General features: G+C 40.4%; 1 protein-coding gene across 3 annotated transcripts in view; it reads right to left on the bottom strand.

The window, feature by feature from the left end:
• Positions 1-16,911, bottom strand: part of LOC126237274 (neither inactivation nor afterpotential protein C) — a 383,219-nt gene that overhangs the window by 20,388 nt on the left and 345,920 nt on the right. For 2 of the 3 annotated variants that reach the window (XM_049947204.1, XM_049947205.1), the window contains exons 25-26: positions 3,514-3,734; positions 3,208-3,413 (exon numbers count right to left, since the gene is read on the bottom strand). In XM_049947204.1, the coding sequence (XP_049803161.1) occupies positions 3,208-3,413; positions 3,514-3,734 (427 nt within the window). The remainder of the gene's footprint in view (positions 1-3,207; positions 3,414-3,513; positions 3,735-16,911) is intronic. The other variant, XM_049947206.1, reaches the window with a different exon arrangement.

Genomic DNA, 16,911 nt, shown 5'->3' with positions numbered 1-16,911 from the left:
GAGCCATCTTGCCTCTATAGCTGTTCATAACTGTGAAAGTATTGCTGGTGCAGGATTTTGTGCATGAATTGGTCTCTCAGTTTTATCCCATAAATGTTCAATGGGAGTCATGTTGGATGATCCAGGTGGCCAAATCATTCACTCAAATTGTCCAAAATGTCCTTCAAACCAATCACGAATGATTGTGGCCTGGTGACATGGTGCACTGTTATCCAAAAAATTTCCATCACTGTTTGGGGACATGAAGTCCATGAATGCATGCAAACGGTCTCCAAGTAGCCGAACACAACCATTTTCAATCCATGATCAGTTTATCTCTCACAAACATAGCCACACCATTATGGAGCCACCACCAGATTGCCCAGTGCCTTGTTAACATCTTGGGTCTGTGGCTTTGTGGAGTCTGCACCACACTCAAACACTATCACCAGTTCTTACGGACTGAAATTGGTACTCTTCTGACCAGGCCATGTTTTCCAGTCATCTAGGGTCCAACTGATATGGTCATGAGCTCAGGAGAGGCATTGTAGGGGATGTCATGCTGCTGGCAAAGGCACTTGCATCAGTCGTCTACTGACATAGACCATTAATGTCAAGTTTTGGCACACTGTCTTAATAGATACATTTGTCATATGTTCCACATTGATTTCTGCTGCTATTTCATGCAATGCTGCTTGTCTGTTACCACTGAAAATTCTATGCAAACACCACTGCTCTTAGTCATTAAGTGAAGACTGTCAGCCACTGCAGTCTCCATGGTGACACGTTGAGCCTGAAATTTGGTATTCTCAGCACACTTTTGACACAGTGGATTTTGGAATATTGAATTTCCTAACAATTTCCAAAATGGAATGTCCCATGTGCCTAGTTCCAATTGCATTGCCCTTTTATATCTTGTATATGCGATACTACCACCATCTCTATATGTGCATTTTGCTGTCCCATGACTTTTATCATCACAGTTTAATGGACCACTTACACTGCAGAACTCTGGGAGCAGACACAGAATTGTAGTCCGTGCAATAAATTCAGGATGATTTTAGGGTTCAGTTTGTGTCTAAAACACATGAGCCATCAGTTTTAAGCTGGAGACTTGTAGCTGATAGAAGGATGCCAGAAACATGGAACTTTATAGTGATTGTCCAGAGATTTTATCTGCACTACTATGTCTTTATAAGGATAATCCTGTTAGAAGTGAATGTATTCTTTTTTTATGAGGAGACCTTCAGTTTTACTGTAGTATTTTCATTTCATAATAACAGTGTTGTTTGAAAGTTTGGCTTCTCATTTTATACAATAAAAAATTTAAATTCTCAATAAAGATAATGGGTCATCGAAAGTGACAAATAAAAGAAATAGTTACAAGTGTAACAAAACTTAATTTCCAAGTCAGTTTTTAACAAAATTGTTCTTTTCAGCAGGCTGTTTTTTAAGGAAATACTTGTCTGCTAGAACCAAAGAAATGACTGTTATTCAAGAATTGCCCTAACCATAGATGCATTTTATAAATATGACTTTATTATGAATTGTAATTACAACCAAGTGTTAGAGACAGAGAATCTCACTTTTATCTGGAAGATGATGATTTATGTTTAATAGCTACATTAAGTTATTTTATCAAGAAAACTATAAAAAAGAAATAATAATTAATTTATATTTACTGAGAAAAAAGAAAAGATATATTCCTCCCCTACCCCATGCTCAGTGAGTCATAGATCTTGCTAAGGTAGGATGTGGCAAAGTGGAATGGCAAGAAGAACAAGACTTCTGATCAGGTGAGCACAAGGTTATAAATATAAAATCAAATAGGGGTAATGCGAGTACGCTACCATGAAAAGTATAGTGGATGCATTATCATGCCCAAGTTAGACATGGAGCCAAACTCCTCCATGTTAGCACCACAAGTTTAAATGCTGACTGACTCCACAGATGATGAAATGATTGGAAGAATTATGATGTTTTAAGGCTTTCAGGATCAGATATCTTAGCTGCTAGCTAGTCTTTCATGTTGTATGGCTGTGGCCCATGAAACTTTTCCAGTCCTAACATTTTGTCCAGAGCTGTACTGGACATCCTCAGAGATGCTCCTAGTTCCACTGAGTCTTGCTGTCTCAGTGGAACCAGGAGCACCTCTGAAGATCTCCAGCACAGCTCTGAATGAAACGATTAGGAATCGAATAGTTTCATCGGCCACAGCCATATAGCCAGGAAGACTCGCCAGCAGCCAATGTACCATGAGATAAAAGACATTATTCAGGTAGTTAAGGGAAAAGAAAATTTGATTGTGATGGGGGCTTGGAATTTGATAATAGGAAAAGGAAGAGAAAAAACATGAACTGGGGGAAAGAAATGGAAAAGAAGCAGCCTGGTAGAATTTTGCCCAAATCATAATTTTATCATACTTTATAAGAGGAACAACAAAAAAGTAAAACATTTGTAATGGGATACACATAACATAAATTTAAACATTATAAAGTCTTTGCTGAAGGTATATATTGGTAGTAGCATAGCCCTGTATGAAGTAAAACATAGACAACAAAAAGTTCAGACAAGAAGAAAATAGTTGCTTTTGAAACGTGATGTTACAAAAAAAAAAAAAATTGCTAAAGATTAGGTAGGAAAATTGAGTAATTAATGGGAGGTGTTGAACTGAATTGGGGAGAAAAGAAGTTTATGGTGCAACTTGATTAAAAGAAGTGATCAGTTGACAGGACACATACTGAGCCATCAAGGAATTATCAGTTTGGCAATGAAGGAAATATGGGGGATAAAAACTGCAGAGGGAGACCAAAGCATGAATACAGTAAGCAAGTTCAGATGGATGTAGGTTGGAGTATTAATGTAGATATGAAGAGGCTTGCACAGGCTAGACTAGCATGGAGAGTTGTGTCATACCAGTGTTCAGACTGAAGATATAATGTATTACCCCTTCGAAGAAAATCTTAATGAAAACCCCTGTGTTCAAGCAAATTGTATAAAGAGACACCTTTTATACTAAAACATAAAACATAGTTCACTGTAAAACAGGTGATTATGCTGGTCTAACATTCTTTAAAAGATGGTATAGATAGATATGGAATATCAAGACTTATAGGAGTCATGTAATTCTATTTACATTCATGGTACTAGCTAAGAATTTTTTTCTAGCACTGCAGAATTTCAGTCACCATAGTAATATAGAAATAAATTACATGTATTCATTAATACCTTTCATTTGTAGGAGAACTTGAAGTTTGGTTCCAACTTTGACTTGACAAAATATTGTTCTCAGCATCATATGAAGGTGCCTCGTTATCATTATAAGAAGACTGACTGAATGTTGGAGATGGTGGTTTTGGTGCAAATCTCTTTGGAGTTGTGATTGTCTTTTGGTATGGCCTGGGTTGATCAAACATGATGCCTCTATTTGATTTCTTGAAAAACAAAAGACAAGGAATATTTATTTAAATGGTAAGCATATCTGTGCCATGTTATTAAAAAAAGAAAAAAAAGGAGGCTAATATAGAATGTTACCCCATTAACTTTTGATATTCCTGATTTGTATCCACCAACTTCACTATTCACAGGTGATGCCCCCCTGAATGGTTGCCCATATCTTCTCTGCTGAAGTATTTCAGATGGTTTAAGCAGTTCATCTGGATCTCGGCAAAACGGTGTTTGTGTCAAAGAATTTGCTTCATTGCCATAGTCATGTTGTTCATTGAATGGTGATGAACAGGTCTGTACTTGCACATCTGGTGAAATTCAGAAAAGGATTCTTTACAAAATGTTTTTTTACATTCATACAATATGTTGAAGTATAGCACTTCTCCTTCACAGTAGCTTATTATAATGACAGGAGGATGATTTTTACCTTATCTTATAAAATTGGGGTATTAACACTTTAATATTTGTCACTACCAAGTGCCAGGCACTCATTTTGTAAACACATATTATGAATTTCTCACTTTGAAAAGAAAAATTGTGGTCTTGCTATTTTATAAGAAAATATTGGTCCATTAATCTATGAGGAAAATTAGAAATAAAGCAAATATAGCTATCTATTTCTACAATTTGATACATAAAAATGACTACCTAATGAAGATAAAATGGAAACAAATTGATAAAGTTTGACATATAAACAAATTAGAAAGAAAATTGGAGTATTTAGTTTTCAAATCCAGCACTTCTGGAATTGCTCCTGTTTCAATGATTACCATTGAGCTGTGAATGACAAAAAAAAAAGAAAAAAACGGAATGAATGGAAGTCGTGGTCTACAAGCTGTGGTGCCATGTAGGTGAAATGAAATCTTTATAAATCAGCTCTAGATATCTGATAAGGTTTCGTGCCAGGAATCATATGTAAGTGTTAGAAAGGAAAGTATAATTTTTCTTTTGTTTCTATCTGGTTGATTCTAATAGCTGAAGTCTTATGACTGACATTATTTATCTTTGAATATGATTTACTTTACTTTCTTAAACACCTTTTAAAATGTTCATTAATTCAACATAATTTTTCTATTACATTAATGTAAGTTTAAATAATTTTATTTACATTCATTAATACTTTTGTGCTGATGAGCATTCTGTCAAGAGCAAAATGTAAAATTTAAAAAACAAATTTATCATGAGGAAGCCACAAAAAGACAGTTACCCTGTGTGGCAATAAGAAGTGTCTACTTACTGCTATCAAAGAAATCACTTTTACTGAGATCCTACCCACTTCATCAGGTAACTAAATAACTTTGACAGCAATGCCAAAACAAAATGCTGTTGACAGTGTGATGACAATGAAATTACTGACTTATTTGTAAAAATCCTTCACAATCACATCTAATGTAGTCTTTTTGAAGAGCTGCAGAAACAAACTACTAATCTAGCAACTTGATGGGTACACCATGCCACTGACATGGGTCTTACTATTTTCCATCAAAAAACTGATTTTTTATTTTTTGTGCCTTACATGCTTCTCTGTATAAGTGCCACAATTGCATTTCATGTCTAGTTTCAAAATGCTCTATTAAGTTCTCCAAATGATTGTTCATGCTTATCTCCAGTAGAGGCAAACAACAGGCTACAGACCCTCAGCAAAATGAAGGCGGTATATGTATGTTGCATTAAAGCAAATTGCTTCTTCTTTTTCTCACTTTAGGAATCTGAAAACTTCCTCTACAACTGTTGAGAATAGTTTTTGTAATACACACATCAAAAAAAGTTTTGCATCATATTGTTTCCAAGAGTTCCAGAACCTGTACAGAAAATTGGAATAGAGATAAACAAAAACGTCATTTCTGCCCTTTTGATTGCTCATGAAATCCAAACATAGCATGTTGTACCACCATACAGCAAGACCTTCAGATGTGGTGGTCCAGATTGCAATATCCACTGGTGCCTCTAATACCCAGTAGCATGTCCTCTTGCATCGATGCATGCCTGTATTCATCATGGCACACTATCCACAAGTTCATCAAGGCACTGTTGGTCCAGATTGTCCCACTCCTCAATGGCGGATCAATGTAGATCCCTCAGAGTGGTTGGTGCATTATTTCATACATAAACAGTGGTTTTTAATCTTTCCCAGGCATGTTCGATAGGGTTCCTGTCTGGAGAACACCCTGGTCACTCTAGTTGAGCAATGTCATTATCCTGAAGGAAGTCATTCACAAGATGTGCATGATGGGGGCCTGAATTGTCGTCCATCATGACGAATGCCTCACCAGTATACTGGTGATATGGTTGCATTATGGTTGGAGGATGGCATTCACGTAGCATACAGCTGTTACGGCACCTTCCATGACCACCAGTGACATATGTCGGCACCCACATAATGCCACCCAAAACAACAGGGAACCACCACCTTGCTGCACTCGCTGGACAGTATGTCTAAGGCATTCAGCCTGACCGGGTTGCCTCCAAACACGTCTCCGATGACTGTCTGATTGAAGGCATATGCGACACTCATCGGTGAAGAGAATGTGATGCCAATCCTGAGTGGCCCATTCAGCATGTTGTTGGGTCCATCTGTACTGTGCTGCATGGTGTCGTGGTTGCAAAGGTGGATCTTGCCATGGATATCTGGAGTTGTGCATCATGCAGCCTATTGCACACAGTTTCAGTCATAACACAATGTCCTGTGGCTCCATGAAAAGCATTATTCAACATGGTGGCATTGCTGTCAGGGTTCCTCCAAGCCATAATTCATAGGTAGTGGTCATTCACTACAGTAGTACCCATTGGGTGGCCTGAGTGAGGCATGTCATCCACAGTTCCTGTCTCTCTGTATCTCCTCCATGTCCGAACAACATCGCTTTAGTTCACTCTGAGGTGCCTGGACACTTCCCTTGTTGAGAGCCCTTTCTGGCACAAAGTAACAATGTGGACGCAATCGAACCATGGTACTGACCATCCAAGCATGGTTGAACTACAGACAACATGAGCCATGTACCTCCTTCCTAGTGGAATGACTGGAACTGATCAGCTGCCGGACCCCTCCGTCTAATAGGTGCTGCTCATGCATGGTAGTTTACAACTTTGGGCAGTTTTAGTGACATCTCTGAACAGTCAAAGGGACTGTGACTGTGATAAAATATCCACAGTCAACATCTACCATCAGGAGTTCTGGGAACTGGGGGATGCAAAACTTTTTTGATGTGTGTATTAAAGATCCTAGTCCAACTCCTCTTCATTTGTGATTTTTCAACTATCCTGACAAATTCTAATAGAATCTGTGGCATGCATAAACTGATTTAAAGCTTTTTTTGTCAAGAGCTAACAGTAAGAGCTTTGTTGAAAGCAAGTCAAAAGCTTTTGTAAAATCTGTGTGTCTTACGTGAAGTGTTAATTCATACTCATGGCTCCATTCTATACTTTCATTCACAAACTTGCAAGATATTTGGTGTACTATATTCACTTCCAAAGCCAGCTTTTCCTTTTGCTTGATTAAACTTTAATGTTTGTCTATTTAGGTGGTAATGATATTACTGATGTAGCTGACAGATTTTCTTGGCGTGATTGATCAGTAGTGTGTTCTTAGGCATACAGCTAGGTTATTGATTCCATTTTATACACAATTTTCTCAACATCTGGCCCACTTATCTTCTTTATGTATTGCTGGCTATGTTATTCTGTGCATCCACTGCATGGACTGGTTGGGGTACACAACAATAAGCTTGCAGCATCTGATGAAGTTGAGTTCTTGAAGAATATCATTTTCATTATTAACTATCTGTGTTAAATACACAGCTGTTAAACTAAATCTTATAAAGCATCTAGATTCTCATCTTGGTTTTTAGTTTCTGAGCCATCTGTCACTTTATCTGATGAAATGTGGTATCTGCCAATCATAATATCTATTCATATTATTTTCCATTGTTTCTCTTGTCACATTTTCAATGTGCCATCTGTAATCCCCTTACAGAAATGGAGTATTACTCTGTTTTGATTTGCAGCCATTTTCTCTTTATACATTATGTGTTAGATCATCTTTTATAACCTTCAAATTCCATCTTCACTTCATCTAAATAAATAAAATGAGTTAATACTATCAATCTGCAGGTACAATATGATTTCATCAGCTAATGCTTGCTGTTGAAAACATTCTTTTTATTTTGATTAACTATGGCATTTTACACATCTTTTTCGAGCAGAGTCTGTTTGATATTGTTACTAAGAGTATTGTGCTAATTGACTTTAACACAGTTTGTGGTTTCTTTGATGTAGAAACTATGTGAAGTGCACATCTGAGTGGGCATTTAATTATGCATGACCTCAATGGACAACTATGGTCCACCATTTGCTGCTCTTCTTTTTTGATAAGTGCACCTTTTGTTCCTTCAAAATTGCCAACATCTTTTGATTTGTTGCAATCTTTTCCATCTTCCCTCACCAGTAAATATTCTTTCCACTGTGTGTCATTTGCTTGTTTTTGGTTTAAATCTTATTTTCTTATTTTTCAGTTTCTTGAGATTTTCTGTTTTGTTTTGCAGATCATCCAGGCTTATTTCTAATTATCCCATAACCTCTCATTTTCTTGATCCTTTCTCCTTGTTCATTTGGTTTCTAGCGTCTACACAATGAACCCAAAGAAAGAAGTCCATTTCTTGTATATATAATAGGCTCCAGTTCCCCACAGATAGTTCATTGTTAGTTCATAATTTGTGAAATTCCTTATTATTTCATTCATAGAATTTGGCCATATGACAGAAGTGAGTTGTGGGGTATGTTGTGAACTGTTTAGCAAGCCGTTTCACTGTGTTGAATAATAAGGGAAAGCTAGTACAGAATCTAGCAAGGTTCAATCCTGGAGCTGTGGATGACCGAGTAACAGGTTTTAAACTTTGCTTAGCTAAGTTTAAAGTTTGTTATTTGGTCCTCTATTTTATTCCACAACCATATCAAGTGAAGATGTCATGCTAATTGCCAGTAAATTAGCCTATTACATGAATGCTCTCGCATTTACTTTTGATAAAATTGGTTTACATAACCAAAGATACATGACTTGATGATGAGGAATGCCTACCGGGATACCCTCTCCACCCAGGTCGGTAGCCACCCTCTCACCTACCACCACCCAGATGATGTCACCCATGCTGCCTCCTTTCTCCAGCAGACCTTGTCTGAGGCCGTGGAGGCCCACGTCCCTACTGTCGCCATCCACCCCCACCGTCCTACCTTACCCCCACAGGCCGTCCTCCTCATCCGTGAATCCCGCCGTCTCTACCGTGCCTTCCTCCGTACGCGTGACCCGGACACCCTACGACGCCACCGGCAACTCCAGCGACACATTCGTAATTTGCTCGCGGCTAAGAAACGCCGGGACTGGCGACAGACATGCACCCGTTTAAATGCTACCCTACCTATCAACTCGTCCAAGTTCTGGTCAGCCTTCCGTCGCCTTACCGGAACTAAGCCCTCCCCCTACTATCCTCTTCTCCATGATGATCACCCCTTCCCTGACGCCCTTAGTAAGGCCAATCACTTTTCCTCCTACCTGTCCGATGTGTTTTCCATCCCCGATGATCCCCAGTTCGATTACTCCCTCTTCCCAGATATCCGCGATCGAACTGACACGTCTGTCCCTCCCCTCGCTCCTGGTTTCCAGTACTTGGACAACATTGCACACACGGAACTCAATGCCCCTATCACTACACAGGATCTCATTGCTACACTCCGCACAAAATGCAACACCGCTCCTGGTCACGATCGTGTCACCTACCGTCACCTTCGTGAAGCTCCTGTCTCTTTCCTCTCCACCCTGGCCAGGCTCTACAATGTAGTCCTGTCCACCGGTTACTACCCCGACTTGTGGAAAACCTCCCGTATCCTCATGTTCCTTAAACCTGGCAAACCGCCGTCCACCATCTCCTCCTACCGTCCCATCAGCCTTACCTCAGTCTTCAGCAAGGTCCTGGAATCTATCCTCACCCGTTGCATCCACCAGCATCTCCGCCAGCACCACCTCCTTCCCGTTACCCAGTGTGGCTTTCGGCCGTCCTTCTCTTCCGACGACCTTCTCCTTCACCTCACTCATCTCCTTTCCGAACAGCTTAATTCCCGTCGCTCCGCAATCTTCCTCTCCCTGGACCTCGAACGTACCTATGACCGCGTCTGGCATTCCGGTCTCCTCTTTAAGCTCCAAACCTTCGCCCTTGCCATTAACTACGTCCGTCTGATCGGTTCCTTTCTCTCCCGCCGTCCTTCCTATGTCACCATCCATAACACAGATTCCTACACCTTTTTCCCCTCTGCCGGTGTGCCCCAAGGCTCCGTCCTCTCCCCCCTTCTGTACCTTTTGTACACGGCGGACATGCCGCCGCCGTCAGCCCCCGTCCACCTTCTCCAGTTTGCCGATGACACCGCCTTCCTTGCCCTTGCCCCCACCCTACAGCGCTCCAAACACCTTCTGCAATCCCATCTTGACCGGTTCTCCGCTTGGTGCAACCAGTGGTTGCTCAAGGTCAATCCCTCCAAAACCCAGGCGATCATTGTAGGCAAAACCACCCCTTCCTTCCGCCTCCTTGATTTCTATCTCACCATCTATGGCCGTCCTATCGCCCTCACTCCCACCCTTAAGTACCTTGGCGTCACCCTCGACCGTCGCCTCTCCTGGACTCCCCACCTCCGGACAGTCCAAGCCAAGGCACGCTCCCGACTCAGTCTCCTCAAGCTCCTCTCCGGCCGTACGTGGGGTCTGGACCCCTCCACCATCCTCCACACCTATAAGTCCCTCATCCGCCCTATCCTTTGTTATGCCCATCCGGCTTGGATCTCCACCCCCCCTACCTTTTATAAATCCCTCCAAATCCTTGAATGTCATGCTCTCCGCCTCGCCTATCGCATCCGTCTCCCCTCCCCCATGCGGATCCTGTACGATCTCATCCCCTTCCCCCACCTCCTCCTTTTCATTGAAAGGATACGGATCCTGTACACCTCCCGCAAACTCGATCCTCCTCACCCCTCACCCGCTCGTCTCCCCGATCCTCTCCCACCCCCGCTCACTGCCGCGCCTGTATTCGCATGTCCCACCCGGTCTCCAACTCTCCACCCTCCTTACCCTCTCCCAAGGTGGCTTCTGCCAGCTCCCCCTCCCTGATGATGCCCTCCTCCCCTCCATCTACCCCTCCTACCAACTTTGATCCTCCCTCCCTCTTCCTGTTTCTGTTCCCTTGGGCACCCTCCATCCCTCCTCCCCTTCTCCTCACTCCTCCCCCGGGCCTCCCCTCCCCTGTCCTTCTACTCCTCCTCCCATCTCCTCAGCCATTGGCATCTCTGTTCTCCCCTCTCCACCCTCTCCGCCCGCCCTCACCCTTCTTCCCCTCTTGGCAGGTCCCCGGACTCGCACACGCTACGTGGACTTTCGCGCGCCGGAGATCATCGCCATCTGTGTCTCGTGTGTGTGACGTCGTTTGTGTTTTTAGTGTCCGCCGTCACGCTTCTACATTCACTTGTGCCATCGGATTCATCAGTGTTATGTGCGCCATGCCAATGTGTTTTCAGTATCTTTCTCGTCGAGTGTGAACGGCTCCGTGTTTTTTTGTGTCTGTGACCACTATTTTTTGCCTGTCACTATGTTCATTTTCATTCTCCATTATTGTACTGTGATTGTCAACTCTATGGCTGAAGAGTGGCGTAGCATGCCGCTGCCAGCCTACCTGATTGTTCAGGTGTTAAAATAACAATAAAGTAAAAAAAACCTTGATGATAACTTGTGTTCTACTCAAGTCTAATGGTGTTTAATTCTTGTAACACTTGGTAAAGGCTTAAGGTTGAAATCTAGATTGTGGAATAAAACTTGTTGTACAGTCAAATGGTGGTTATATGTTTCAAAAACACATGGTGTGTGTCAGATGTTATGTAAACACTGTTCTGCTTTCTACATAGATAAGACTGCCATCAAGTTATCAGTTAGAATGAATAGGCACAGACAGAGAATGCATACTGGCAACAAATAATATCCTTTACTTTACTCATCCTAGGTGGCAAGAGGTGATCTCTAACAATTACTTGAGGGAAAGTGAAGTTCAGCCAAGATCCCTTGTAAACAACCTTTATTGTTCACTACTGGTTTTGGTAATTTGTATAACACCTGGACCTTTTAACAGAAATCCCAACAAATTGCTGATTGTGTAGCAACAGGTTTTCTTGGTATTTCTGTTAAGGATGTTAATACTGTTATAAGGTTCAGATGTGACAATGACATATGTACATGTTGGAGAATTTTTGGAGAATTTTTGAAGTTTGACATGTGCTGAAGCACAATCATTTGCAGCCCACCATTTGATAATGGCCCTAAAGATGAAATTTCAATTGTGAAAATAAATGCGTTCTACAGTCAGTGGTGAAAATCATGTCTTATAATTGCATGAAATCTAAAATACAGATAACGTGAATGGCAAATATAAATTTCTTCAAAACTATATGTCTTTCATTAATAGCTCTTTCTGGTTAAAAGATGCAGGCACATATGCACTGTGGCATGATACTGGCAGAAGTAAAGCTGTGAGTACCGGGCGTGAGTCGTGCTTCGGTAGCTCAGATGGCAGAGCACTTGCCCGCGAAAGGCACTGGTCCCGAGTTAGAGTCTCGGTCGGGCACACAGTTTTAATCTGCCAGGAAGTTTCACATATGCAGTACTAATAAGCAACCAAACTTGATAACTAATGGCACTAGAACATCATGTATGGGAACACTGTGACGGGGGCGGGGTGTCACAATATTGAAAACTGCTGAGGAATGTCACCAAAAAGGCTAAAACAATGCACTGCAGCAAGAGGATAGAGAACTCTCAGAACTTAACCAAAACAATATGGTCAGTGGTGAAAGAGATATCAGGGCAGAAAGTGGATGCTCAACATATTACACGTCTCTCATGTGAGACTGAAACTGTTAGTGTTCCTCCTACAAAATATTGAATAATCACTTTGTAATGGGCCACCCTCCTCTAACATTACCTTTTTTTATAGAAATAACTGATACCATTTATACTATTGATTCCTGTATAGGTGAAGATTATCTCAGCTATTTAACTGAATGAACTTCACATGATTTTGTGTATGTTGTGTTATGTTTTGGACTAAAATATGTAAAAAGATATCAATTTGTTAGTACTCTGTACTTACAGTTAAAATTATTCTTCTTTTAGAAATATTTGAAATTAAGAAATTTCTGATATACTTAAAATTCCTATTATTAATTGCACAATCTGATGATAATTATAAATTTATTTCTGGACTCATTTGCAAAATAATGATATATTTTAGCAAAGATTCTTCTTTTGTCAAGAAAGCTTGTAAACTCTGTTGTTTTGTAAATTCTTTGGAATATTGTGAGTACTGCAGAATGAAGGAGTTGTAGCTGTCACTGCCAAATGTAGATGTTGGTGTGCAGTGGAGGAATGTTGGACATGGATGGAAACTGTCAGGATGTGCCATATTAAAACTCAGCCATGATCTTCAAGTGTTTTATTATTCCCAGCTACAGTGCTGTGTTCCTCTCTGCCTACGTCACAGGGTCCCACGATGCCGAGGACGCCACTTCGCTGTTTGCAAATCAGCTTGGCACAGAAGGGCTACCTCAGCGACCGATGCAATGCACTGTGGCATGTTGGCCATGTACAGCCACGGAGTTTTGATGATGTCAGGATGCGACTCAGCAGCCTTCATCCCCGTTGCCCCAGTGCCACTCCCTGGGAGCTGCAGGGTGGCCCACTGTGTGCTTCTTCACCATCGTGGTTAAGATCGTGAGTGACACAAGTGCCTGTGATCTGACAGCCAAGTCTGCGGCCCTCACCTCAGGATGCCTCTGGCATATGTTGGGAGCCAACAAGAATGCCTGTGGTAGTAAGCTGTCGAGTGGCCCGCCACTGGCTGGCTACTGACACAATGTTGGCCTCAGAGGGTTGAACCAGTGACCTGCCATGGACTGGAATGCTGGTGCCCCATCTGCTGCTGCATGTAGCCGGTGGTGTGATCTGCCCTGTCATCCAGGAGAGCTGCCACACTTGAATCCCCCTTGTTACAAAACCAGCACCTATTTATACGTGGCTGTGCGCCTCTGTTTTGCTAATGTGCCACTCCAAGTCATGTACTGATAACACCTAGGTTGCGCCAGTGGGCCCCTTCTGCCTGTAACTTGCACCATGCAAACTGCTGCATTTACTCTTTTCAGCAGTTCTACAGCCCTGTAGCCTACATTCTACTTTGCAACCGCTGGTCAGCATAACTTAGTGTCAACAGGCCTGTGCCTGGGTGTAACTTGTGCACTCAGGAATATTGCACCAAATATAACTTTCCTATCTTTTATTTTTGCCAATTACCATTAACATGCATGAGTACGCCCTGCATTTCCATAAAAGAGAAAGGTTGGCCTCAGTTTTAAGGAATATAGCACCAGGTCTAATTTTGTGCTTAGTTTTGTGTATGAAAGTAATTTCCTAATTTATTTTGACCATTCCTAGTTAATGTCCTGTGCTACAGTTCATTATAGGGTGAAATCAGTTATTGTTTTGTGACTTAGATTCTACTGTTGACTTATAAAGAAATATAAATTCTGTACTAATTATAAACATTTGGAAGAAGAACTACTAGGATTTCCAAAGTATTTATTTGGCTCTATTAATTCCAAAATAATTACCCTTAATTAATTCCAAAATAATTACCAGGTTTGTCAAAAGTATTGTTTGTATATCTATATCTGTTAATTTCATTATTTAAAAAAAAATAATTTGCCATAACCTTTGTGGTAGAAGGTCCTGTTAAAAAGAAGGAATTTTTCAATGTATTCAGTTAATTGAATGGGTTATGTTTTAATTGTAATTTCTGTAACTTAAACATTGAACAATGTGTAGTTTCAGTGCCTGGTATTGTGAGGATATATAAAGGATAGATTTTTCGTCTCGAGACAGTCAGTCAGTCCATGGCCGAGTTTCAGATGTGAAACACGTATTGGTTAGATTTATAATAATGCATCATCATAACAGTGGAATACATGTAACACAAATAGGCAATGTGTTAGAACAATTAATGACAATGTCTGTTTAATTTATTTGAAAAATAGTGCCTCATGTACCGTATTATTCTCCAAAAACTGTGAACTTTGTGGTTAAGTTTTTACTGCTCATAGATATTCAACAGCAAACTATTGTAGCAGTATGCTAATGTGGCATGAAACCTATTAATGAGGCTTATCAACATTTGCCAATAGTGAATTGGCCATATAATTGTGCAATATTGTGGGGTTGTGAACAGTGAAAGTAACGAACTGTGAAAAGCAATTGCGCAACTGTTGGCTACATCATTTACAGTAGTCAGTGTTGAACTTCCACCTTCCATTTTTCAGCCAGTATAGCAATGCAGTATATCAAAACTGAGGGCTATCAACAAATAAATAAAGCAGGTGAAACATTTTATTAACAGAGGTAAGAACAAAGATGAAACTGAATCAGTTATTATGACATTAAAGAGACTCCCATGGGAACAACGAAATTTCAAGTAGAATTATGAAGATCAGTGCACCATACATTAGATCTGTACTCAGTCACCTGTGCAACATGTATTCCAGGTGTTGTCAGTTTCCTGACAGAGTGGAATACTCAATATTGGAATTACTTTACAAAAATAGTAAAAGAGGGTACAGATAGTTAATGGCCACTTCCTTTGCTACCAGTTTTTGAGAAAGCAATGTGTAGGAGAGTCATATTGGCAGTTTGGTTTCAGGACAAAAGAATATAGAGAAAATGCACTTTACTGTTTTGTGTGTGAGGCATTTGTAGGGCTAAATGATTGAGAACAATAGGTATTCACAACAACAAAAGCATTTGCTTGTGTTGACCATGCAATTATTTTGGATAAGTTGGATCATTTTGTTATTAAGGGAAAAGCTCAACAATGGTTCACTTCAAATCTGGAAAGCAGAGGACAGAATGTTATTCTCCAGTGTCAACAAACAGGGGAGAATTTGAATCTAATTGGAGTCATGTAAAATAGTAAAATGGGGGTTGCCACAGGCTTGTGCTCTGGGCCTGTTTCTTTTCTTGATCTGTATCAATGAACTGCCATTAAACATAACAGATAACTCATAAAATTTTCTCTTTGCACATGACATAGAAGTTCTTATAAAAGTCATAGCTAATAATGTAATCAGTTACATCATCACATGGCTTTCAGAGAACAGATAAATGTTTAACTGTAACAAAACACAGTGGCACTGAACTCTTGTACAAGCAATATTTTACTGTCCCAAGGTGGTCAACAGCCACTGGAGTTGACCATTTTAAATTATTATACATAGTAGGCTCTCTTGGAAGTATCATATTCGAGATCTTGTACAGAAACTGAATGCAGCTATCTTCATTACAAGATGATCTCGACTATCTCTGACGGTGAAGTATCAAGGCTTGTTTACTTTGCTTACTTTCACTCTGTTATCTTATATGATGTCCAGATCTACATCTATGTCTACATCTATCCTCTGCAAACCACCATGAAATGCATGGCAGAGGGTACATTTTATTGTACCAGTTATTACAGGTTCTTCCCATTCCACTGAAGTGTGGAGTATGGTTAGAATGATTGTTTAATGCCTCCGTTTGTGCTGAGATGTGTTCCACATGATTGATGTTTTCAGAATCCATGTCGGTTGACATGGAGGACGTCATTCTGTTAAGAGGTCAGAATATGTTCTAAGATTAAACAACAAATCAATGTCACGGACATTGGACGGTAGTTTTGTGGATCACTTCTACTACCTTCTCATAGACATGTGTGGCCCATGCTTTTTTCCAAGAACTGGACACAGTTTTTTGTTCAAGGGATCTACAATAGATTATTATAAGAGGGTCTAACTCAGCTGCAAATTCAGTATAGAATCTGATAGGGATTCCATGGGCCCTAGAGCTTTGTTGAGTTTTTCTGTTCTGTTTCTCAACAACACTGACACTATACTTATTTCACTCATATTTTCACTCATACTAGGATTAAACTGCTGCAATTCTCCTGTGTTTTCCTTTGTAAAGGAACATTTTAAAATGGAGTTACGCATTTCAGTTTTTGCTTTGCTGCCTTCTTTTTTAGTTCCTGTCTCATTCGCTAGGTATTGGACATAAACCTTGGTCCTATTAGAAGCCTTTACATACAAATAGAATTTCTTTGGATGCTGTGAAAGATCAGTTGACAATATTCTGCTACGGTAGTCATTGAAGGCTTCATGCATTGCTCACTCGACAGCCAAAAGCATTTCATTCAGCATCTCACAATCTATAGCCCTATGCTTTGTTTTACACCTACTATGCAGTAACCTCTGTTTTATTAGAAGTTTCTTTATAGTAACTGTATTGGAATATCAACACATTATGAAAAGAATAGATTGCCAGTCACTGTGAAGATGACATATTAAGCTGCAGACAGGCTTAACACAGACACTGTTTGTAACACACAC

This window comes from Schistocerca nitens, chromosome 2, assembly GCF_023898315.1.
Source record: "Schistocerca nitens isolate TAMUIC-IGC-003100 chromosome 2, iqSchNite1.1, whole genome shotgun sequence".
Taxonomy (NCBI): domain Eukaryota; kingdom Metazoa; phylum Arthropoda; class Insecta; order Orthoptera; family Acrididae; genus Schistocerca; species Schistocerca nitens.
This window is presented reverse-complemented; position numbering and strand designations above follow the sequence as displayed.